Raw genomic sequence first — 27,127 nt, forward strand, 5'->3', positions numbered from 1 at the left:
TGCTAATTTCCATTGTACGTAATGTATCCCCCTTCACTACTTTCCTGTCTGTCCAGTTGACTTATAGCTGAAAAACCATCTTAATGTTCTGAATTAACTACTTCTCGATGACCTGTATATGTTATTCACCCAATAAACTGTTGTATAAACAAGCATATATTCAGATCCAGTTGAGATTTTCAGAATTATATAAATGCATTTGAGCAATTGCTGTAAAATCATATACATATTCATTTGAGCAACATATATATATATATATATATATATATATATATATATATATATATATATATATATATATATATATATATATATATATATATCTGTGTGTGTGTGTGTGTGTGTGTGTGTGTTGATGAGTCGTCGAAATCCAAACTTATCATCTATTTTATTTTATTTTTTAAAGTAATCCGGTCCGGGTCGGTCTCTTTACTTTGTTCAAAATTCAAAATTATTACTCAGCATGCGCACTCTGTTTCTACACACGCTTTCCGGTTGCTGGAGATTTTCAAGGAGAGGTTGTGCGAACTTTTCTTCATTCAGATCGTTTATCAAAAGTAACAATGGCAAACGTGCTAAGAAATCAGTTTTTTTGTGTTATGAGAAAATTTGTGCAGACTTCAGTGAAACCGACTGTCATCCCAGTTTGGAAGGTTAGCACGCCAGTGTCATCAGCAACACGAGGTCTTGCTCGGAATTACTGGTGCCTAGCATCTACGTGCAAGATTACGGAGCCAATGATTGTCAGTGCTACCAGGATCACAAATCGCAGCGGGTGTTGTGCGCTTCATACAGATGGTATATACTTTACACAGGGTTGTTGTTTTGTTTTGCTCTTTTTTTTCTTTCCATTTTTCTTTAATGACTCCTTTTGAAAAGGGTGGTGGTGTGCTTTTCATACCGGCAGAGACTATATAACAATGTAAGGACGGTACAGTCTGTTACGCATTATATTTCGAGAACTTACCAGAAAAGGTGTCAGTATACGTACATTTTTATTTGTATCATACTTCATCACTGGGAATTTATCACGGTGTCATTTATTGGGTATTCTAATGTGACCTCTAACAACATGCGCCCAAAAGAGAACGCCGTTTCCGCGACAATTTAGAAACCCAGTGAATGGTGATAGTGTTATTAAAATTAAAAATTAATCAGTAAATATAATATTTAAAAACACTCATAAGTATTTGAAAATTAAATTAATAAAAACTTGACCTTTTTTTTTTTTAAAGTATAACAACTTTAGCGGGACCCAAGGTGACCGAATGGTAAAAGCACTTGCCTTTACAAATCACTCCCATCTGTCTGTATGGGTTTGAGTCTTAGCTCAGCCATTGTGGAATGCCTGAAAGTTTGCCAGTAGTTTCCTGTGGTTCAAAGCAAAAATTGAGTTAAACAGTGGTTTACTATAGATAAATGCAGAGCTTTTGCTAGGTTGCACATTTGGCAACAAATGTAAAAGAATTTTGAAAGTGGTCTGTTTGTTACTGACTGACACAAATTGCTGGCGACAATATTTTATAAAGTAAATTAAAATATATATATTTTATATAGATTAAAAACATTAAAAAATAGGGCCAGTGCAATATTTAAGTCCCTGCATCATGGCATGAAAAAGAAAAATACTTGCAACGGAGTCCCTGTAAATGGTATCCGGGATGGTGATGATGGTCCAAAGGGGTTTACCGTATATACTTGTGTATAAGCCAAATTATTTAGGAAAAAATAAAGGCCTGGAAAAAGGGGGGGTTCAGCTTGTCCACGGGCCAATGTGTACGCTTGACAGTTCTTAGGTCTTTTTGTTGACTACTGTAATGGCTGTGAATCTTAAGACACGAAAAAATAATTTTCTCCGTGTCCTAAGACATAGGCATGTAAAAAATTATTAACGGTAACCCAACAATTATTAAACTGTTATAAAGTACTATAATTCATTTTGTTATTATTTTGCATGTGCATATTTTCTTATTTCTCCAACACGAAGTTAAATAAAGGTAAATACAGACTTCATAATTTGCGGGCCAGTTGAGTTTACCAGGGAGAACTTTAAAGCATGTCAAATTCACAGCCTTAAGGTAAAAAACACAATAAAACTTAAGCCAAAACCTCAATATTAAAAGAAGCTCAATGCCTACCCCACCCCAAAACAATTCAAGTTAACACATTGGCCCGCAGATAAGCTGACCCCCCTCCTTTTCTTTCTGTCCTTTGTTTTCCTAAATTATTCAGCTTATGCGCGAGTATATATGGTAAGTGAACTGAAATATGCGTGCATCAGATCCATTACAGATTCTGGATCAGGAATGATTAGACCAGCTGCAGAATGTGTCACTATCACAGGTCCAGACAGGAAACGTTCAGGAAAGTGATTTTTCCATGAAGTGTGTTGTGGGCGACATCAGCCGAAATCATCACACTTAATGATCTGCAGAAAATATTGACTTTGTCTGACATGACATGCAACCCATTTAACTTCTGATTCACTGGTGGATTCAGGCTTTACTGGGTCAATATAGTTTTTGCCCAAGATTTGGATGTTCTTCCACTATATCTTCGAGTGTTTCTTTGAGTTTTGAGATGGCACACATGCTGCCTTGTGACCTCCAGCAGCAGCCGCTTCAATTCCGGGAAAAGTTAATACAGTTTATTAGTTTTTACAGTGCTTTTAAAGTCATATGGCCAGTATACACTGCACATGAATATGAAAATTTTATACACCTACAAAATGTGTTTATAATGTACATACAACTTTCTGCTTGAAAATAAAATGTTGCTTAAAACCAATGTTAATTACAGATAGTCATACAGATAGAGGGCATAATTAAAATAAGAGAATGAAAATACATGCATATATATATATATATATATATATATAGTGTATCTTGTTTTTCTTCCACTTCTCCCTAGAATTCAAGTCTAGCTTGACCTGTGATTGAGTGCATGTGAAGGACTTGCACGTACATGATTTTCTGCATCCAGATGCATGTAAACCAAGAAACTCCTTGTTCATTCATTTTTAAGCTTGCATAATTGTAAATGGCATCAATTTCAAGCCCTGACTCTGATAATGCATTTGGTAGACGTTAACTAGAAGAATTATCTTGGGCCCAATTCAGCCTCTTGTTTCCATTTTGTTATTTACTTTGTTATGTATATATAAATTGTGTGATTGACAATGCTGAGTGAGTTTATAGCCTGCCAATCCCACCCCCTTTGTCACACTTCTTAGTGATGTGAAATCATCAGTTCATCTTGGGAAAATACAATTATTTATTTAATTATGAAAGGAACTTAAACATGTATTAACCCACAAGATTTTCACATCTTAGCCAATTACCTTCCATTTTTTTTTTTGTTTTGTTTGCAGATCACTACAAGGAGAAATGTGCATATAAAGGTTAGGTTCTATAACTGCAGTGTTGCACCTTGAGCCCGGTTTTGTGGTTTTCCACAATATTTTGGCCACATGTTCCCCAAGTCTTGATCACTGTTAACCCCTTTTTGATCATAATTTCTAATAACAAACAACTGACCTTTTAAAATTGTTTGTGACACCTAGATTTGAGGCATATGTGGACATGCCCCAGGCTCACCGAATCTTAATGCAACATTGTAACTAATACCATGAGAAAATATTAGTTTGGTCTACCATATCTCTGATGATTAGGTTATACTGGAAGCTAAAACCAATTTGAGAAACTTTTTGATAAGGAGATAATGTCCTAAAACAAATATATGATGTCTGCAATTTAATCACAATGCAGTTTACTTGCAGAAATTCAGCACTCCATCTGTATATTTATCTTGTGGTAATTAACAATGAGCATTCTGTAACTCAAATATGCATGTAAATAGTTCTGATGAGAGACCCTTTGAACTTCCTAACCCCTGCTGATAGTAACTAGCCATATTTTGGGCCAGTAATTTAAATGAAAATTTTTCAGGCCAGTAAAGCGTCAGTCCCATCAAGGGATTGTTTATAAGATTTATATACCTGCCATCATTTTTTTTCTTTCTTTTTTCTGCACAGTAACTCTAGTTGCATACCAAATGCAGTTACCAAATCTATTTGGATTACATGTATATTTTATATATTTATATATATATATATATATATATATATATATATATATATATATATATATATATATATATATATAATGTGATTTTTTTTCTTACCATGGAGGGGGGTTGGTAGAATTGGCAGTGAAAAACAGGATCAGAGGTATATGTAAAAGGAATAAAAATGGTTTCATACAGTAATGTTAGTTCTACATCACATTGATGGACCAGATGTCGTCACTATGCCTGAAAGAAGATAAATGGTTTCAGTTGCCTGGTTTGCTGGCATTCATTTTTATTTGTCTTCTGCTTCTGCGCAATGGCTTTTTTCAACCACTTTACCCTGTGTGAAGGTGTTCATGTCATAGGAAATTCCAATCCCCTTCTCTTTGAAAATAGATAATCTTGAATGTATATTTAAAATAATATTTATGAAATGAGTTTAATAATTTCTGCAAGTCATTGCATACAGCAGATTGAAATTATTCAGTTCAGCAAATTTAAGCATAAAAGTAAGATTCTCTATTCATTTCATGATAGTCTTGTCATCGGAGATATACGGTAATGTTGATCTTTGTTTACATTGTTGATTTCTTTTCAGTTAGCTACTTGTTTGAAATCTAAGTGAGAATGGCGGATTTTCATTTTTCATTGTTACAAGCTGTGTAATGTTGTCATGTTCTGTGTAATACTCGTACTATGCAGTAAAAAGTTGTTTTTTAGCATGGATTGAGAAAATTGCACTCAGAATGGAAATATTTTTGTAAGGTTTTATTAAAAGAGATGCTGATTAAGATGTGACTATTACTTTGAATACACTCTGAAGGTTTTATTAAAAAGAGACTGATTAAGGTGTGTGAGTTTGAATATACTATGTGGGTTTTATTAACCCATTTTATCCTGAATACGCCTGCAGTCGTAGTATCCCATTTTATCCTGAATACAACTACGGTCGTACTCTACTACGTATGTGTGTAGCGTCTCAGAAACACGTGTTATACATCACATATATATATATATGTACTTCTTCACCTACACAGAAAATGGTTTAAGCACACATGCGCAGTGAAATTTTAAAAAAAACGCGGTTGGAAAAGAAATTGTTGACTTGAAAATCGATCGATAAAATGATGGACGACAACTCTGATGTAAACATGGATGTTGATAGCGAGGGTAGCGACACTGAAGTTGACGATTTGGATGATTCTGATGAAAATATTTACTTAAATGATGGGTTAGAATTTAATAAAGTTGATGAAAGAGATGATGCATGGCTTTATGCACTTTTCGACAGCGATTCGGAGAATGAAGTTGACTTTGAAAGCTTTCAAGAAAAATGGGTCCGGGATGATTTTTCACTTCGGTTGAAGCCAAGATTTAAATTGGTAGAAGGAGCAACACCCAGGAGAAGCCGATGCAAAACATTATTTTGAGTTACTTTGGGATGATTTAATCTGGAAAAAACTTGTTGAAGAAACAATCGTTACATTGAAAGATTTCTAGGATTTATTTGTGACAAGTTTTCAGGAGAAACTGCATGCTGAAGTACATGTTCCAGAATGTGAAGTAAACAAGTTGTTCCTTGTGTCATGTTGTCCAATTTTAGTAAAATTATTATAACTTTTGAACTAACAGTGCTAGAAACTTCAAATTTGGACCAAAATACTAGAAATTGAATTATCTTTATTTTATTCGCTAATATTAGGAGCATTTCATTAATTTTGATGGACAAAAGATTCACTGAACATCTTGGTAAGTTTTTTAATTTTTTTTTGTTGTTTCAAGTCGTATTTCAAAATACAGTTGTGAGCATGTACACTAGTAAATGATAACAAAACATATATCTCTGTGTTGCAGATTTTATTACCTTTTCAGAGATATATAGTTTTATATACTTTATAAAAGAAATAACATTGTTACAACATTTTTAGTAAACATGGTGAAGGTAGTCACAATTTCAGCAGCTGCTGCTGTATGATGCTCCGTTTTACCACAATGTATTTAGAATTGCTTCTCAGGAATCAGGCACTGCAGTTGAAATTGGTAAACAGGATAAAATGGGTTCAAAAGAGACACTGATTAAGTTGTGTGAGTATTACATTGAATATACTATGAAGGTTTTATTAAAAAGAGACACTGATTAAGATGTGTGAGTATTACGTTGAATATACTATGATGGTTTTATTAAAAGAGACACTGATTAAGATGTGTGAGTATTACATTGGATCTTTTCAAACTTCAAACATGTCAGATTAGAAAAAAAGGACAAATCAACACTGCTTTATCAACATTAAAAGTAGAATATGAGAGTAATGTAATACGTTACTCTGAACATCTTAACATGATCGTTGCAGAATTCCAGTTCATGGTCATTCAGCAAAAGTTAAACATGTAGACAAGTTGAAGTGACTACTGGATATAAATTATTTGTCACTATATTTTGTTTGTATTCTGGCTATAATCCATTTAGAATTTGCCTTTTCTGACAAGAATCTTGTGCATGTGTAGAACCTGGTTAGTTGTAAAAATGTATCTATATAGATTGCACTTTTATGCTCAAATTATGCTGTTTTACTGCTTATACCTCAGGGAGGTTGGCATATATATGTACATGTGTACAAGCTGGCAGCATCACATGACCAAATTATCTGTCAAAGCCATATTGGTTGGCTAATATTTCCCTGTATCTCATAACAACTTGTCCCCATATCTCAATATAGTGACTTTAAAGTCAGATGATAATCAGAATTTTTGCAGTGTTTGTTACGGAATCCAGGTGAAGCTTTTAAATGTATTCATTAATTATTTATGAACCCTGCAGTGTATCTTTTACAAGGAAAGAAAGAACTATTGTGTTCACAATTGAAAAAAATGACATCTGGCAAAGTATCAGTAATTGCAGTGTTAGTTGAATTTTAAAATGAATGGCACTTTAAAAAAAGGAGAGTTGTAATGTCTGATAGACTAGAAACTACACCGGTACTTTGCATTTACAAATTAATGTTTGTGGAATATCTATAACCAAAGAAATCTCCACAGAAGTTCAATTTGTATGAATATTTCATCCTCTCAGGAGTCTATATATATATATATATATATATATATATATATATATATATATATATATATATATATATATATACACATACATACATATATACATACACAGGTGATAAAGAATTCCTGAAATTTTTGGATAATGAGATTGACTTTGAAGTAAAATCCAACAAGAAAACAAACAGACCCCCAAGTTGAAGGACTGGAAACTGAGCACAGATGGATCCGATGTTAAACTAACAAGAACTGCAAGTGGTGAAATGTGAGTATGGAATTACTGCTCAGTGTGTGTGTGTGTACAATAGTGTAGAAAATGAATGGTTCCCTACTTATGTGAACACTCATTCTGTGATAAAAAGATGATCTTAAAGAACATGTGGTCTTTGTTTGGTAGTTTTGAAGCATGATTTGAATAATCTGATCTGTGGACATTTGGTTACAATCTGGCAAGAAGAGTTATTTTGAATGAGATTTTTCCTTAAAGCGGAAAACTGCCTGCTCTGTATCACTAAGAAAATTGATACAGGTTATGTAAGGATTGTATCCAATTTCTTGTTAAGCTTTTGGTTGGACAGATACAGAAATCATGCAGTAGTTTTTCATCCTTTCTCCTGTCAGCCAGACCATCTTTAATGACCAATATTCTGGAATAATTTGCTTTTGTTCTAAGGTCAGCTGTTGATGAGTTGTTAATCTCTATATACTGTGAGTCTTTATTGTGTATGCTGTTAGTCAAGTTGACCAGTAAGGGTTTGGCCAAAGTTGTTGATATTGTCTAAACACCAGTACATCTGATAATATCATTTCATCCAGTGTTTCTTGTTTTCGGGTGGGCAGGGATGGTCCTGGCTTTTAAAAAGCTGTCGCCAAAAAAATCACCAACCTCAATATTTTGTCGCCAATTTTCAAAAAGTGTCGCCAGAACAAGTAGTGTACATTTTTCCAAGTGTTAATTTAGTCTATTAATGTAACAGGCAATGAAAATTACAAAAGATGGGTTAGTTAATACTTTAATTACAACAAGCATTAACAAAATGATACAAAGCGTTACATAAGATCCATCGCGATTTTAGGGCTGCCCACTTGTTGAATGCAGTTTTAAAGTCTAATTTTTCACATCTGTACATGCTGATTCTCATTAAATTCTCGAGAGATGAGATGCAGTTTATTTCTGATGTCAGTTTTTATGAGGTTCATCTTAATGAATCCACGTTCACAGTCTACAGTGCTGACAGGTGACACCAGCAGTCTCTCAGCAGCCCCGCCCCGCCCCCCCCCCCCCCCCCCCCCTTATGGCTAGCTTCACAAAGCTTGTAGTGAATTGCTTCCTAAATCCCAAGAATGATCACTGAATGCTGTATAAATTTTCTCAACAAGCAAAATAGGATCTCCATTCCCACGAATGAAACTTACACGAGTCAACACCTGGCAATATTGGACCGTATATATAAGCATAAATTCACACCAAATTTAGGGATTCTTTCACTCCTGTATTTTGAGAAATAAATAATTATTTTTAATTATGCAAAACTTTTTTTTTTTGCTACTTCTTGTTGTTGAGTTTAAGTCTCTGCAGCCGTAACACGGATTGATGGCAAAAGGAAAAGATCAATGAGTAAAGTGCTGCACTGGCGACAGATATAATTGTGATTGAGATTTTTTCCATTTGCTTTGTATTTATATACAGTAGTCGGTACTTCAAAGGTTATCAGTTTTCTATGAAGGTTCAGCAAAACTATTGTATTGGTATATGTAAAAAAAAACAAAAAAAACAGAAGGATTAGCCATTCAGTTAATTGTATCTGTTCTATTCGCGTCATCAGAAGTAGGTCAGTTGTAGGTATAGTTCGGTAGCATGATTGACTGTATCACACAGCATACAGTACTCAGCCCAGAAGTCAGCATAAGCAGATTATGATGTAACAATGCTCAGTAAAGATGGGGTTGTCAATACGAACAAAGGATCGTTTGTGTAACAGATTGATTCCAGTGCATTGCTTAGTCAAGTTTGTGGCTTTCTTTCGTTCTCCCTTGTAATTTATCCAGTCCAAATCCATGATTGTATGTACAGATTAAATAACCAAAAAGTCTGTCGCCAAAAAAATCGCCAGATGGGATATTTTTGTCGCCAATAAGGAAAAAAAAATCGCAATTTGCGACATTGGCGAAGCCCAGGACGATCCCTGGGTGGGGTAAGAGTTGAGGTTTTGGCTTAAGTTTTATTCTGTTCTTCACCTTAACTTAAGGCTGTGAATTTGGCATGCTTTGTTTTTCTGCAATTTATTTTTATAAACATTTGCATTGCTAATTTGGGATATCTTGGTCTTGTTTTGCTTTGGGTTGTTTTCCTCGAACATTCATTTGGATAATCATTGCATCACCATGAAAGCTGAAGTGAGCCAGGTAACCCAGGCTAGGTTACCAACAATAAAACCTTCAAAGATTTTCAGTGTGTATAACATAAAAATGCATTAGAAAATCCTGCATTTATAACTCCTGCCAAATTGCTGAATAAAGAAAATGGGCAAGTTTATGTATATACATAAGTGTAGGATGAGTAAACATTTTGCAAGATGAATGAAAGTTCCAAGTCACTTAACCTGCATGTGGCTAATTGAACATTTTTTCAATTCTGGGGTCAAAGGTCATGGTTAGTCTAAGAAAAACCCAGTGATTTCTGCACAGTATGTGTACTTCAAGACCACCTACTTTGACCCATTGGTCAGCCATACACTATTAGAGAAGGACTATTGTACAAGGGGCTATTTACAGTACATGGTACTTTTTTTTTCTAAATATACATCAGTAGTATTGAAGGTCATAATGGATTGCAAGAAATCATGGGAAGAGTGAATAGCATAGAGCCTGGTGTTGTTGCACATTATATAATGGCAGATTTGGGTTTGTACTGTTGGCAGTTGTACACAGATATACAAGGATACATTAAAAATCCAGATCACACACACATAGTTTCATGGGAAATGGCTGACCCTGATATGCTGGTTAAATATGTTATGGTTATCTATGTTTGTGCTGTTCTGAATTGAATACATCAAATGTTTCAACATTGATAGAAAAATTGTTACTGTTGTATGACTAAAGTGGTGTTTTTACTGACATTTCAGAGTGACCGTTAAGTTCAATGTCAATGATAGTGTGAATCCAGAAGAGGAAGAATATGAACCTGGCAAGGAGCCAAAAGAGGAGGAGAGTACTAAAGTAAGTTGCACACTTGTAAAAAGAACATTCGCAAATTATTGGGACATACTGCACTAGCTCTATAATGGGTGTTTTCTTCTAAAGTGCTGCACAGTTGTTGACAGAAATTAAATCTTTGTTTTAGCTCTTTTATCTCAAAATTGAACTGTTTTATTCTATTGTCCATTGTCATTTTCAATTGTTATTTAAAACTACTCAGAAAAGCTGCTTGACCAAATTATGAGTTTGCTAGAGTGCAATCTGCAATCAAGGCTGTTCTGATTTGTTTGTTGGATGCTAATCCATCGCCTAATACAGCTACCATTACTAGCAAATGTTTTCTTCATAATTGCTTAGTAGGATATGACCAAATTTGATAGAAGGCATTTGGGATGAAATATTTCCAAAAGCAATGATGACAGAATAAGTAAAAGTGTGTTACCAAGGGATTTCTTAAAAATTAAGCGATGGACATTGATATAAGGGTGTATTGGTGGGTAAAGTGGTTAAACATGTTTTTTATAATTATGTCAGAAATAATTTTCAGGAAATAGATTTCTAATGTTTAAATTACCTTTATTTTCAAGATGACCAGTCTCTAAAAGATATTGAAAACATTACTCCAAGAAGTTCTAACATGCATATTATGTGTACCAGCAAAAACATTGTCCATGCTGTATTGTCTGAATGTGAACACATTCCAATGGTATTGTTGATTCGCAGCACAACAGGATTCTTTTTGGCAGTGATGGACATTTACTTCAAATGCAACAATGCCAGAACTTAAATTTTGTATTGTTCTAATAGATAGACATTGATTTTACAGCAAGTAATATATACATTTCTGCTTGTCCTTTAGCAAACCACTGAATGCCTCTTCTGGATATTTGACTACAGACTTTTGTTATTGCTCTAATAGTAAGACATTGATTTTACAGCAAGTAATAGATACATTTCTGATCGTCCTTTAGCAAACCACTGAATGCCTATTCTGGATATTTGACTACAGACTGGAATTCAATTCTCTGTAATGAACCCTTTCTGTAAAACTAAGCTTTCTATGCACAATTTCATCTTTCGCTTGGTTCTCTTGCTATCCTTGATTATATTTGTGAATGAGTGAAATAAACCGCTGTTTAATGTTAAATATTTTAATTATGTCACTCAGTACTATTTATAGAGATATTTCAAGGCCATGGGATCTCGGTTGTACTCAACTTTTAAAATTTAAATGGGGGCGGTTTGCGCAAGTTACCTGTGGTTCCCATATTTTAATTTTATTTTAGGTTGATCAAATAATTGTATATTTTTTCCTTTTCTCCATGATATCAATCATATATCTATAAGAATATTGTTTGAAGACTATCATCTTTATGATAGAGATATGTTGGAGTATTGTAGAAAATGTGAAGGTTTTCAATTGGAATACTTCCTCAAGGGGTATAGTAAATTGATTCTGATCCATTGGTCAGCAGTTAGGGAAATGTCTATGTGTAACAGCAGTGTGTTGAAACAGTCCATAACCGATTTCTTAAGAAAATGAGCAAAGATGGAAAAAAATCCTCTTTTAAGGACAAAACAAGGGAGGATGGTTTGCTGCTGACTGAACAGAGAACGGACGTAACAGTACCTCAGATGATTTATACTGCATGTACTTTGTGATGCAAAATGTTTGCGTGATCAAGCAGTTGCTTGTTCTGTTGTTTTGTTTTTCTTAAAATATTGTCCAACAAGCAATACATTTTCAGGATGAAAAGGACAATAAACCTCTTAAGAAGTAGTTTTGTTGGTACAGAAAAAAAAATGAATATTCAGATTCTTGGGGAAAAGGAAGAGAACATTTGGACATCATGTATTGATTTGAGCATGTCTCATAGCAGGAATGATGATTGCTGTCGCCACAGCCTTTAGCGAATTTCACACACTGTTTGCATGCCCTATCACTTTTTTTATTCTCCACCCTTGATTTAATACAAAAGACGTAATTACCATGATGATACAAAGTAGATCTTTTAGTCAGTTGTAACAATGTAACAAACACTAAAACAAATTGGAGATCAAAACACAGTTGGCACTTCATTGAGTTTTTTTTTCTTCGGAAGCACTAACGGGCATTGCTGTGGTGGTTGATTGACACATTGAAAGTTTGAATACAAGAGGGCATATTGTGTTCATGATGCTTTGACTAAAACCAGATTAAAGGATAAAACTGAAATATGAATTTAAATTTCTATTTATTTCTTGCCACCAGACAATAGTAACTAATTGATATTTTGCTATATATTATTTATAGTGTGCTGACAATTTGTATTAAAAAAAATTAACATACATGACATCGAGGGTGATTGGTCATTGTATGCAGGCAAAACTAGTATATAAATTGAGAGTGCTTGACCATACGGTGCATTTAGTGTTAGTCCTTACAATAGTAGGAGACTGGGAGGATATTTGTCATCTGTCTGACTTGCTTTTAATAATTTAAAAAACAAATATTTTGGATTTTGGACATTTAGGCTTGTTGTGTAGGGCATATTTATTTTGCAAACACAAATCCAAACCTACAGGGGGTTCTTTTCCATTTCAGATGATTTCCAAGCCAGCATTTACCGTGGAGATACAGAAAGCAAATGGCAGTATTTTACGCTTTATGTGCTCATTTTTGGAAGACTATGAAAATGAAGAGGTGGAGGGAGAGTCTGAAAAGGACATAGGTACTGTGTATATTATGCATTAAAATGTTAACAACATAGATCCAGATCTACTGCTTTTTCTTCAAATATGTTACCTGATCATAATACCTTAAGAGAAATATTACTATCTTGACTTGGAAGAACTATTGCTACCTTGCAAATCCAGCCCTCCCAAGCTAAAACATTTTAGCTAGGAACCTAACATAAATCCCCACAAAGGTGGCAGTTAAATGATGATTTCCCCTTGATACTGGCATTGGCATCAAATCCAGTGAATAATTCAGTTCCTACTTCTCATGCAGACCTCACAAGCCATATGCAAGTATTCTTCAAGTTTTCTTCCTTAAGACAAGTTGGAGGGGAGTTCTCTTCAAAGATAATTATACTCTACCTCAAAATTTGTAACTTTTCAGTTCAATCTTTCTTTGACAAAGTTTATGGCTTTTCGGCATCAGTACTTTGCCATCCTCACACACTTGGGCACCCTTGGTAAATGCTTGCATGGGATGTATTTGCTTCCCTTCACATTGCTATAGCTGTATTTATATAGGTGCAGGTCTAACGTATGATATAGAAAACTTGTATTATTTCAAAGGGAAGTATACTACATCTAAATTTTACAACTTTTTTCTATCAACAACAAAGTTCTTTCTTTAGAATTAAAACTTTGCTGTCCATGCACAGTTGGGTGCCCAAGATATAAACCTGCATTGGTAGCTGGTGCATTTCTGTAGCTTGAATTAATGTGCAGGTATTGCATGTGCTATATTGCTGTAAAGTTTCCACCACAGTTAGAGACATAAAGCTAAGTATTCTATCCAGAGTATAGCCATATCATCCACTTGGTAGTTACTATGAGCAAAGGTTCGATGATTTTACCTGTATCAATTGGCATTTCAAAACATGCCATTTTTATTGAATTCGTATTTAGAGTCCACTTTGTAAGTATTAATAGCAATGCTTCAGTACTCTACCTGTATCGGCTGTCATGTATGCCTTGTTACAGGTAAATTGTCATTGTGTGTAGCTCTGCATATACACTGAGTTTATAAAGATTTAAATGTGCAGGGCTATAACTATATATATTGCTTGTTAAATTTTCTCAGATGCCATGGGAAAGACCAAGTGTAAACTTTTTACACATTGGAAACATGGGACTGACAACCACTCCACATGTATAGTTTGCTCAATGTCAGACCTGCACATCGAGGACCAAAGTCGGTGGGTTGCAATTGTTTGGTCACTAAAGAAGAAGCACAGAACACAGCATGAGGGACAAAGACATCATCAGTATGACTTAATGGCAGTAAATGACCTGCTTCATGGTGGATATTACACTCCATACAGTTCATGAACCAGAAAACGATCCAATTTATCATGGTCAGCTCCAGCTCCTACCTCACAGCTTCATCATGATAAACCTTTTTTGGTAGAACTGGTAGACAACAGCATGGGCTCTACACCCAGTTGCCTTTATCACCGGCCATTGTGTGAGATCAAGAACAAAACAAAGCACCTCAGTTAATTCATCACAATTGAGATGTATGGACTGGCTCTCCCACATCATATCCCAGCATAATGAACTGGACAATGTCATGCCAAATAATGGCCCTGTACTGCCACAACGGCACTCTGCCATAACAGGTCACCACCGCAGTTGATGCACATTATAAGCCAAAAGACAAATCACTTGTCATCTACACTGGAGCAAGATTAGGATCAAAGCAAAAATACTGATTTATCTCACAAATCAGCTGTATGGACCAGTTATGTGGATAAGAGAGCCCCTAACTCATCCCAACACAAATAACGGGATATTGTCGAGTAAGATAAAATATCACTGATTGAACACAACCAGTCTTTGTTATGAGCCTTAGACCAACACTACAGTCGATCTTACCATTTAAGCCAAAAGATATATTGTCTTTGTCCAGTTTGCATACACCAACACAGGTCACTCATTGCTCCCAGTTTAGTGCCCCATTACATGGGTGTTATGGACTCACGGAGTTCACATGCCTATGCCACTCAAAGGGGGCACTTGCACAGTTGTCATGTGGAAGTAACTGTATCCCAGTCAGAGCATTCTCAGAGTTTGGTGGTTAGGGATGCGATGTATAATCCAAAACTCCATCACCTTGACTTAATCTCAGTGGCAGGAGAAAACTGCCTTGCAAGTGTAATTAGAGGAAGACATTTGCTTGTTGCTACCAGTTTTGTTCACTTCCTCCATCAGCAGCTTGGTCCAGATTACAGCATATATTGACAATACCAATCAAGAAAGACCAACTATTGTTTGCCTATTATTGCTGATGGGTTGAGTGGCTGACTTGGAGAACATTACAGAGATACAGTAGCCGAAGCCCTCATCAGTAAGCACCTCATTTTTGGAAATGTCTAAGTGGGTGTCTTCAACGACAGATCTGTGTACCAGCATGTCATTTTCCACTTTGACTATAGGTATGAAGGACTCTCTGTCCCAGGAGAATCAGCTGATACCAGTAGAATGGTCACTTCATCCCTCATATTTTGCTCATACATGTGCCCACTTAGAGTGACCACTGGTAGAGAATTCAAATCTCCCAACCATTGTCTCACTAGCCCAAGATCTGAAGGTCTGGTCAGTTGACACTCTTTCAATAGACTGGAATGTCTTGGATCCATATGCTCACCCTCCAACACACATTCCAACAGACCTGTTTCCTAATGTGATACAGATAGCAAGAGAATCGGAGTGTTGCCTCATCCTGATTGCACCACTCAAGTAGGAAAATATTGTGAATGAAGAACTCTTAAGTCTAGTAATGGAAATCCCCAGGAAATAGAGATATCTCCTCATCTACTGAAGCAGCTGTGACAGCAGGCATTTCATCACAATCCCAAGTTGTACCTGTACATTTGGATCATATTAAACAAGCCCTCAAGAACAGACACTTCATCATGTGGTGGAGAGAATCACTCGAGCAAGATTACCTTCCACATGTGCTAGGAAAAGGGAGAATTTTCACATAATATTCTCTGACCTGCAGTCTAATTTTGACATATCAAGACCATGGTTACTCAAATTATTCCCAAATGTAATCTGTCCTGAGTTTTGACATGGCCAAACTTTCGAAGTTTGAGCCACCATCTTTCGTACATGATTAGCAAAGCAGAGTGAGGTATATACATGTTAGTTACATTTGGTTCCATTCTGACTGTTCAATCATTCTAATAAGACAACCTGGTTTCCTTCCTAAGAATAGGTTGTCCTCCTGAATCAATCTGTCGAGAAGCAAAGCTGCAGGATCATGCCATGAGCTGTAAAAGATTATTCGTACTGCTGAATGCATAAATGCAAGACATAAAATTCCAAGTGCTGGTCGCTTGGCTAACGAGAATGTGCTGTAAACTCTTACAAGATCAGGCATATAAGTGAAAATTTCAGCTCATGAAATAAGACCCAATTCCATGAATTGGTCCCTGAATATAGTGTCTTCATTCTGGATACATTGGAGTGAGCTGAATGGCATACCCTGTCTGTCTTCTATAGCTTCCTCATACATGGCTAAGAAGAGAACTGAATGATGTTGGGTTAGTGATAGCAGCACAGACAGTGACCACTCCCCATTCATGAAAGCACAAACCTTAGGCCCAGGCATGAATTTGCCTTGTTTGCTGGATTTGCATGGGAAACTTTCGATCTCCAACACACATGTATAAACAGATTGTTTTTTGTGCTACCGTTAGAAGTTCATCCTTTTAGTAGAGCAACCATGCTCCTACTGCATGACACAGGTAGAGGTAGGATGCTCAACATTTCTTTTCTTATTTATTCTTTTAATGTAATGTAATTAGTTGACGTATTTGATGTAGAAAGCCTGTTTTTATTAAATTATGTTTCTCCAGTAATACTTGGCTGATCATATCATAAATAATAACTCTTCCTAACAATGCAAGCACCCTTTAAGGTTTAAGGTTTCACTTGATTAAAAACTGGTACATCCTAGTTTAATTACAACCATGCGGGTAAAAAGAGGGAGTTAACCTCTAAGAGTTTATTCCCTTTGTCAGTGTAATGTGAGATGTTTCTTGTCATTTCAAGAGGGCTAGATTTGAACATATTAGAGAAAGTTAACCAGATGTAATGGTAAGTATTACCAGAGAAATATAATTGACTGAAACATTTGCTTAATTATAGTATATGGTCCCATAGATAAAAATATGCAATGACAAGTTTTATAACACAAGAAATGGCATTCATATACATAGCTTTCTTTTTCTTAATGGTATTTGCATTTACAGTAATACTAGTTCCCTGTATTTCTTTTTTTTATATGGGGCTATCACATATTTTGTCATGAATTTTACCCATTTCGTATCAAGCTTTTATTCCTTTGTGGGATGCGGGAGGTCATGGGCTCAATCCCCGGTCGAGTCATACCAAAGACTTAGAAAATGGTACTAACAGCTGCCACGCTTGGCGCTCAGCATTAAGAGGTTAGTGTTAGGACTGGTTGGCCTTGTGTCAGGATAATGTGACTGAGTGGGACATCATGCTACATGTCTGCGGCATGATGCCCCAGTGCTAGACGTCACTATAAACTGTCACACTGCAGACATCGTAGCGATATGACTGAAAAATTGTTAAAGCTACATTAAAAATACAAATCACACACACATTCCTTTATGACAAGTCATAGACTTCTAACAAGATGGGAATATTAGGTAAAAGTGTCATATCATTTGTGCACATTAGGTGTTAAGCAGTGTTGTGCATTGGTGCTTGTTAAGGATAGAAAATAACACATTTAATCTGAAAGTGAGGACCAGCATCTATTTGGCCAAGGCCAAATTGTTACACTGACCAACCAACATTTATGCAGGCATGCAGCAAGATGAACTTCCTAATAGTGTTTACTGTTTATTTCAGAGGACCAGTTTGGTATAGATGAAGTTTGCATTTACAAAGAATCTTTGAAGGACACAGTCTACACAATCAATGCTGCAGTCATGGATGGGGTAAGGCAGTTTTTAATTTGCTGGTTCTTTATAGCATTTGTCCAATATGGAGGGATAGATGTTCCTTGTTGACATCATTTCTGAGATGGTGGATAATTAAAAGTATTTTTTTATGACAGCTCAAGTTAGTATGACTAACATGAATACATTTCTAGTATTCAAAAATACCTTAGCAGAGGCTCATGGCAAATACTGTCAGTTAAATATGTACTAGAGTAGGGTTGTTTTATATTGGATACTTTGAAACACTTAACATTTTTTTTAATTTTGCCAATTTTTAGCACTACTGGTCAATATGGGTTGAATCCATTAGCACCAGTTTGTTATTGCAACTCTTCCTAAAATTTGTGAAACATTGCATTGAACTTTACACACATTCATCACATGGTCTAGTTTTCTGGCTTGTTGTCTAAGGTCTCTTCATCTGTTAACACATTTGCTGTCGCTACATCTTCTAAACTTCTTTGAGAATTGCCATGAATCTTTAAACATGCATTCACCTGAGGTCTAGTTGGTCGTACATGAAAATGACAAGTAACAAGTATATGACCTGCCACAGCAGCCATCTTGAAAATCTTGTTTTTGCAACTTCAGAATGGATAGACATATCAACATGGAGTTTTCATTAAATGTCTTGTTACGGCATCTGGTTGGTCCTAAGAGATTGTTCAGTTAAAATATACTTTGGACCCAGGGAAAGCACTTAAAAATGTGGAATAGTGATCCACATGCAACGTTTCCATTTTAATATGAACTCTGAAAGTAACCAGAGTACCATGGCATATAGTTTTTCAAAATAAGTGCCTTGCCTGGGTATCATGTATATTTAAGTGGAACAGTGATAAGTGAAAATGGCGGCATATCTTCATTATGGTAACCATCTCAAAAATCTTCTTGTTGCTATTGAATGAAACATGAACATCGGGTTCTCTCTAGGTGATTGCATACTGTGTCTGGTTGGACTTCATTGAAAATGGTTCCACCCTGACATTCAGTATAGCCGCCACATTAACCATCTTGAAATTCTTATTGCTGCTCCTTCTGAATGGGGGTTATTTATGCCTGTATGGGCTTTTCATGTGGTTAACCCAGATTCCAGATTTCTTCACTAACTGCTATTGTTTTTTTGCTTTTTAGACACGTGCTATCAAGTTGAAGTCTTAGGCTCATTTGGGCCTCTTGTCTAAAATAGTCATTGCTGTCTAGTGTACTTAATACAAGTTGCCAGAGGAAGATCCCATTTGTCATAAAACTACAAAGCAAACAAAAACAAATTGGCAACTAGAATAGTTGCATAATAAAGCTATGTTCCCCCACCCTTTTGCAAAACATTATTCTGGGGCCTCTTCCCAATAAAATAGTTTGGTGGGATGATTTGGCCCCCACCAGCCACAGTGGTGGTTGCTTGGACAGTATGCCAGTGAACTGCAACAGTTGGCTTACCTTTAGAGGGCAATTAACATATTGTGGAGAATATTTATGATGTGAAAATGACATTACAAATTATAATAGAGTTCTTGTTCCTATTGCCACACAACAGAATAATTTGTTTGCATATGGCAGTTTTTTGCCTTTATTTTTATTCATTTTGTTTAAATATTAAAATGGCAGATAGAGCCACACATCTTTGAATTATCCTGTGGTAGTAAACTCCTTATGAAATAGGGGGAAAATTAGTTTAAAGCAGTAAATTCTTTTAGCATTTCTCGGTAATATATTATATTCTCTCACTTTCTCGAAACTAGTGCATTGCTTAAAAATAATGTGGAAAATTTGCCCTTATGTCATTGTTGTGTACATCTTGAGAAAACCAAATTTGCAGTTTTTATATATTTTGCTATATTTATGTATATTGATTGAAAGTTTTGTTCTCTGCCAGGTTATGTATGACAAACTTATGGATATGCTTGATGAACGAGGAGTGACAGATGAGTTCATCACAGAAGTTACCAAGTTCAGCACAGATTATGAACATGGTCGCTACATCAACTTCTTGAAGGACCTAAAGGGTTTTCTGCAAGAAAAGTGAAGCGTTGGCTTTCCGCTTAAGTGTGATGTTTAGCATGGAACAACAGAGCTTTACCACAGAATGATCTGGCTCTATCATGAAGTTTATCTTCATTTTGAAATTTGCTGTTGGTTAACATTTTATTTTAATTAACATTTCATCATCATGTGCTTAATTTTAAATACATCGTTATGCTTTTTATGAAGTTTATTTAAAATTTAGAATTTAAGTAGATTATTTTTAAAAAGCTGAGGAAGTGTACAAATTAATGAGTAATATAAATGATGAATCTGAAAATTTTCTCGTCTCCCAAGACATTTTGGTAAAGTGCTAGGTTTCGTCTCATCAGTTATGTTACTGATTGCAAAACACATCTATTACTGTTATAACCAAGTCAGTAATGTTTGCAGTTATCAGCAGTGAAAGTGTAAATGTCAAGTTCTAACATAGCTAGATCATTGTATTTCCAGTGTCCTATCGATACTTGACAGTATACTGTACAAAAGCCAAGTTTGTAACTGTTGTCAAATGTTAATGATTTTTATGCATATGTGCATGAACTATTAACAGTATATAAATTTGAATGTTTAAAATAATACATTCTATGTTAAACATTCAGTTGAAAAAAGTACTTGAATAAAGAAATACAAAATTTGATCAACCTTAATATGTATTTATCTTCATTTTCTTATCCAACAGTACAGAAAATGGAATATTTTATAATATTCTAATGTCTTTTAATAAAAATCTTAGTAATTGATGCTGAGTGCAAAATGAACTTAAATTAAGATTTTATGCTAATGAAGGCATGTAACATGATAATTTATAGATTTTGATGGAAAACCGCCAATGTTACAAGTCTCTGTTCTTAAAATAAGTAACAGAAAATAGTAAAGACAATAAGCTTTGTAAAATTTAACAAATAATTTATTTCCCTAGAATACAAAGTGAGAAAAAAACTTAATAGCGAATTAAATCCAAATTGTAATCCAAGAATTAAAACACAAGTCCTATCTATGAAAAGTTCTGAGTGAATCTCAGTTCAGATCCTGATTAAATTCAAGATGGAAGGCGATGGTGTCTGTAATAACCTACAAAGTGCAGATGTGTTGACAGTCTCTTGTTGAATGACAGAAAATATTATTCCATTGAATGTCTTTGTCCAAAAATTTTGTCAGAGCATTTTGTATTTCCAGGGAAAACAGTCGCTTGAATTCAATAAGTTGAATAAAATAAAATTAAGCCCTAATTGGATATAATACAACTTAATGTGTCAAGTGTTTTAAGCCGAACTGATAATCCTTTCTCAAAACATCAGTTATACGACTAAGATGCAAAACAGAATCCCGGATGAGGGTCAAAAGTTCATTCTTCTGGAGAAAAAAAATATAAGTTTGTAACCAATTGGCACATGATAAATATCACCTAGTCTGTGTATGACCTTGACACAACTTAATATTTTCACTCTAAGAAAGATAAAAATAAAATTAAAAAATAAGTTGTTTTGGAACAAGGTCAGCAACTAGATACAATGTTATGTGGCTTATTAAAAAAAAAAATACTCCTATGACTGATACAAAGTATACATGAAATAATATATTTCTGTACACATGAAATTGCATCTGCTATTAAATTGTCTTTTCCATTGATGTGCCTAATGGCAATACTATATCCTTACAATAACAAACTCCACCTCAGTAATCTCTGATTTTTGTTTTTCATCTTGCCGATGAAAGTTTTTTTCTTCTTCACTAAACGATAATTGAAGTAGGAGCTGAACTAATGTAAACTTCAAAGTGTTGTAATGCCAATATCAAAACTGAACATTCTTTCTCAGTTGTGGAATAATTTCTCTGCTGCTTATTTAATTTCTTAGAAAAATAGCACATTGGATGATCATAGCCATTTTTATCTTCTTGACTAAATACTACTCCAACCCCAACATCACTTGCATCAACAGACAGTTTAAATGATTGGCATACATTCCAACCATTACGCTTTTTTTCACTAAATTACGATTGCGCGTTTTCGGTATGTACCCCTCCCCCCAAAATTAATGTTTTGTTTTATTTTTATTAACATCCCATTAATCTTTCAGACCATGTTCTAGAAAAGACAGCATCTACGTAACTACAACATAAGAGAATGCTTGCCTGTCCTTGCATGCACTTTGCTGATAGTACTATATTCTATTTATAGCAGCTGCCATATTTCCAAGAAACATGCTGGTTTTACTTTCAAACTTTTGACCTCAGTTTCTATTTATAGCAGCTGTATGCAGTTTTTTTGTTCTGATTCATATCTGATACAGAACCAGCCTGTAGATATTTGGCACTAAAAGTCAAGTCAGATTTATTCTAGTAGATGCATGTGTTAGAGCAAAAATGTTTTTCAAATAATTTCACATGGATTAGAAAAAGACGCACAAAAAAAAACGATTCAAAGATGAATACATGAATTACAATACAGCATTCCATTCTAGGGCAGCTTCATGCCCACTGCAGGCTGTGTGGAAAGGATTTTAATATTGGCCTGGATGGTAAAACAAAGAAACCTTGAATTAGCTCGTTTTACAAACTCCAATGCTAAGGTAACTTGTAACTTTTTTAAAGCAGAACTAATAAATGCAGAGGTGTTATTTACTGAGTTCTTAATAGAACACGGACTACCCCTAGCAGTAGAAGACTACGTTGGTGCTTTGTTCAAACATGTTTTCTAATTCCAAAATTACAGAAAATATGCATCTGCAAGAACAAAATCATCTAATATTAAGTGTTTAGCAGAAGATAATTCATGTAAAATTGCAGAAGCCATGAAAATTGGACGTTTAGTATTGCAACAGGCGGGAGTAGTGATTATAATGACAAAAAGTGTATGCAGTCTGTGTAAGAGACTTTGACAGTGAAAAGGGCAAAGCCAGATTGCTCTTCTTTCATTACCAGAATTAACAGCAGATTCCACTGGAGAAAACATTTTTGATTTGCTTGATAATGCTTTGAATAAACAAGTTGGCAGAACTGTTTGGGGTTTTCAGCTGATAATGCATCAGTGATGACTGGAATTCATAAAGGAGTTGCATTTTATATTTTGAAAAATGTCTTCATCAATGTACATATCAGGTTGTCCCTGTCATATGATGCACCTTGCTGCAGGAAATGCTGCTGATAAATTAGAAGGAGAACCCCTGAAAGTATCAAGTTGGCATTCTATCTGACAATGTACTTCATGCAGACAGAGTTGATGTGCAATGGTACCTTATTTCCCAGCTAAACGATCCAATAACTGGAAGATATACATTTCCTCTTCTTGTCAGGTTATGAAAGGAATTAATGGTTCTTTACCATTCTAATGCTGAGAGTATTGTCAGCAAAAGTAAAACTGAATTCAGATCCATTCTCTGTAACCCAAGCACTTAGTTCTCTACTGGTGTGCAAAACATTCATAATCTCAGTTGGTACAAGGGTATTGAAATGCAATGAGACTGTTGCTTTTTAAAGCGCAGTGTGCTATATATGAAAATTTAAGCATTAATTGATGCTAAAAGACCAGGATGGGGTAAATAAATCATTTTGTACATATGCTTATTGAATTTTATTATGTTATATGTGGATTACTCTTTTTCTGTTCGGATTACTCTTTTTATCCACTTGGATTACACTTTTTCCTTGCCAGGGGTTGGCATGTATGTATTGGCTGAAATTTGTAGCTGTTAGAACTGGTGCACTCTTAAGTATGGCCTTTAACTTAACAAAAACCTCCTGAGATTTTTCGGACCGCTGCAACTTGGTTTTCTTGCTTAATAAATTTGTCAGGGGTGCAGCAATTATGGAAAAATTGGAACACAATTTCTGATAGTATCCAGCCATACACAAAAATCACATCAGTTGCTTTTTACTGATAGGCACAGGGAATTCAGAGGTAGCCTTGACCTTAGCATCTAGGTTTAACTTGTCCCTATCCCACACTATGTCCTAGAAATGTTAAACAAGTAAGGCAAAACTCACTTTTGGATAAATTACCTGCCAAACTTGAATCAGTAGTCTGTCAAAGAATTTCTGAATTGTTAAATGTTCTTTCCAGTTGTCGTTGTAGATGATGACATCAATGATGTAAGCATCACAATTATCCAGACCAGATGTAATCATGTTCATTAAACATTGAAAAGTACTTGGCGAACCTTTCATCCCAAATGGCATCACTTTATATTGATAAAGTCCAACCTGGAGTCATGAATGCCAAAATTTCCTTTGCCCTTTCCGTCAGTGGAATTTGCCAAAAAAAACTTTTAGAAAGTAAAATTTGTCGCATACTTTGCATTTCCAATTTTATCAATGTAGTCATTTATTCTTGGTGATGGAAATCAATCTGTTTTAGTCGCTGTTCACCATTCTATAATCAGTGTACATGTGGAAAGTATCTGATTTTGAAACAAGTATGCATGGTGAACTCCAGTCACTTTTACTTGGTTCTATGAAATCGTTCTCCAGCAAATACTGAATTTCTTTTTTCAAGAATTCCTGTTTGAGATGGTTCATCCTGTACAGGTGTTGTTTCATAGGTTTGGAAGGAATTTACAATTTCAACATCATGGTAGATTCTGTTCTTGTAGGAACATCTGGAAATAACTGCTCATATTTAAGTACTAACTGTTTAAGTTCATTTCTTGTTGCAAATGTGAAAGTTTCTGATCCAGATTTTTTATAATTTCTGAATTCCGAAGATTTGTTACTCCAAAATCAATAGTGTATGATTGCATTCCTTCGCTTAAATCTTCACTGAGTGGGACAGATACAACTAAATTAACTGTATGATTAACCTGGCTAACTCCCTCAACATACTCCTTTACCATATTTATGTGGCAGAGTTGTTTTTGTTTTTGCCGCTCAGGAGTATTTATGATACAGTTTAAATAATTTATTTTCTTTTTAACTGTGTAAGGACCATAATACTTGGTCTGAAGAGGATTTTGTGGTATGGGCAAGAGAGCCAGAACTCTATCACCAGGCTGAAAGCTCCTTTCCTTTGCATTTGTATCATACCTTAATTTCATTTTTGACTGAGTAAAATGCAGATTAGTTCTTGCAACCTCACAAGCCTTTGACATCTTATGCCTAAAATTGGAAACATAATCGAGAATATTGATTTAGGTATCTTCATTAGAAAGAAGTTTCTTTTAACAACTTAAATGGTCCATGCACAGTATGTGCAAAAGCCAGTTCAAAGGGACTGAATCCTAAAGATTCTTGAACTGATTCCCTAACAGCAAACAAAAGTAAATGCCTTCATCCCAAACTTTACCCGTATCAAAACAATATGAAAGAATCATATTTTTCAAAGTTTGATGAAATCTTTCTAAAGCCCAGTGGTTCTCAGGGTGATAGGCAGAAGATCTGAATTGTTAGATGCCTAATTCGTACATAACTTGCTGGAAGATTCCAGACCTTAAATTTGACCCTTGATCAGATTGGACAGATTTGGGAAGGCCAAATTGAGTTTAAAAAAACTTGATGAAATCTTTTACTATAGTTTTAGTTTTAATATTCCTCAAACGAATGCCTCTGGGAATCTTGTTGATGCAAACATGGTCAACAAGTATTGGTTACCTGATTTGGTCTTAGGTGACAGACACAATCTACCATTATTTTGCTAAATAGTTGGTCAAATGCAGGAATAGATTGGATTTTCCTACCATTTGACAAGTAGGACAAGATCTGCAGTATTTACAAACATAAATTTTTGGCCAATAGAAGTGATTCAAAATCTTGTGATAACACGTCATACGTGGACTAGGTGATATTTATCATGTGCCAATTGGTAACAAACTTCTATATTTTTCTCCAGAAGAATGAACTTTTGACCCTCATCCGGGATTCTGTTTTGCATCTTAATTAGTCGTATAACTGATGTTTTGAGAAAGGATTATCAGTTGGGCTTAAAACACTTGACACATTGTGTTGAATCCCTAAATGACCAGCCAAAGGAGTTTCATGAGTCAGACTAAATATTTCCTGTCTGTACAATTTTGGAACTACAATTTGATAGTTCACTGACCACTCGTCACCACAGTTACCTCTAGAGGTCTCGATTTTCTACTAAGAATCCCATTTGTAATATAAAAAAAACATACAGGTACTGTTGTGGCTTCAGTTTCACTAATGGCCCTTTGAAACAAACAGCAGATCTCGTTGATGTTTTTCCTGTTTGACAACAAATGATTGATGCTTGTCGACCTGATTAGAATAAAGAGAATGAATAGTTAAAAGAGGTCACTGTGATCAATACCCTTTGATTGATCCAAAACAAGGAGTGAAAGTGACCTCATCAAAAGCCTAACCAGTACATGTGTCAGCTAAAGGAATACTTTTCTTATCAACATCATTCTCAAGAGCTTTCTTTGCCATAGCTCTGGTAACTGTACAACCTGGAGGAATTCAGGGAATTCTTTTTTAATAGGATCGACATTCTGATCCAAATAAGGCAGGTCAGTTACAAGTGGATTAACCACAACGTTATCTCCAGCTAGATCAATGCCTAGTAATAAATGAATGCTTTCAATGGGTAAAGAAAACACTGTTCCGACTCTTTCGGGTCCTGAGATTAAGTCTGATGACAAATTTACACAATGGAGAGGAACTTTAACAAAGCTGCACTCTACTTCCTGAATAAGAACACTCTCATTAGAAGAAGACTTCTCAGAAAAAGGCAATGTACCTGATAGTAGAAGACTGAGAAGCTCTCGTGTCCCTTAAAATTTTAAATGTGATGGGATTGTGCCATTTTGATTCATCACTGAAATACTTAGCAGAAATTACAGATAATTACAATATATTATCACAGATGGGTGGTTCATCAACTGATATAACATCACATCTGTTGTTTTTTTTTTCTTCTCCATCACATCAGCTACCAATATAAGCCTAAGTCTTTAAAACATATCTGAAACCATATCCATTATAATATGTAAAAGAAAGCGATGTCTCATCTTCTGAACATTTGGTGTGTCTCAGAGTCTGCCAGCTTGTTATTTTTTCATGGACAATCTTGTCCAGCTAACCATGAAAACAGACCCACAACCTGGTGAAAGGAGGATAAAAGATCTACGTACCCT

The 27,127-nt window shown here is 35.1% G+C and overlaps 1 protein-coding gene across 2 annotated transcripts; it reads left to right on the plus strand.

The window, feature by feature from the left end:
• Window positions 1–469: 469 nt before the first annotated feature.
• Window positions 470–20,686, plus strand: LOC149775756 (complement component 1 Q subcomponent-binding protein, mitochondrial-like). 2 transcript variants are annotated; one of them, XM_089944302.1, is made up of 7 exons: window positions 470–798; window positions 3,371–3,400; window positions 7,235–7,384; window positions 10,248–10,341; window positions 12,905–13,031; window positions 17,923–18,011; window positions 19,891–20,686. In XM_089944302.1, the coding sequence occupies exons 5-7, from the start codon at window positions 12,905–12,907 to the stop codon at window positions 20,038–20,040; spliced, it is 366 nt and encodes a 121-aa protein (XP_089800428.1). In that variant the 5' UTR covers window positions 470–798; window positions 3,371–3,400; window positions 7,235–7,384; window positions 10,248–10,341; the 3' UTR covers window positions 20,041–20,686. The 2 variants fall into 2 exon arrangements, with proteins under 2 accessions (XP_089800428.1, XP_089800426.1); XM_089944300.1 differs by lacking the exon at window positions 3,371–3,400.
• Window positions 20,687–27,127: the final 6,441 nt, after the last annotated feature.

The sequence above is a fragment of the Sinohyriopsis cumingii genome, chromosome 19, assembly GCF_028554795.1.
Source record: "Sinohyriopsis cumingii isolate HCF-2022 chromosome 19, ASM2855479v2, whole genome shotgun sequence".
NCBI lineage: Eukaryota > Metazoa > Mollusca > Bivalvia > Unionida > Unionidae > Sinohyriopsis > Sinohyriopsis cumingii.

What these genes read in the sequence shown, in the direction of transcription:
- LOC149775756 (XM_089944302.1), top strand. Translation starts at nt 12,905, where the DNA reads ATGATTTCCAAGCCAGCATTTACCGTGGAGATACAGAAAGCAAATGGC. An exon ending in AGAGTCTGAAAAGGACATAG is followed by an intron (nt 13,032 to 17,922) that starts GTACTGTGTATA and finishes TGTTTATTTCAG; the next exon opens with AGGACCAGTTTGGTATAGAT. An exon ending in ATGCTGCAGTCATGGATGGG is followed by an intron (nt 18,012 to 19,890) that starts GTAAGGCAGTTT and finishes GTTCTCTGCCAG; the next exon opens with GTTATGTATGACAAACTTAT.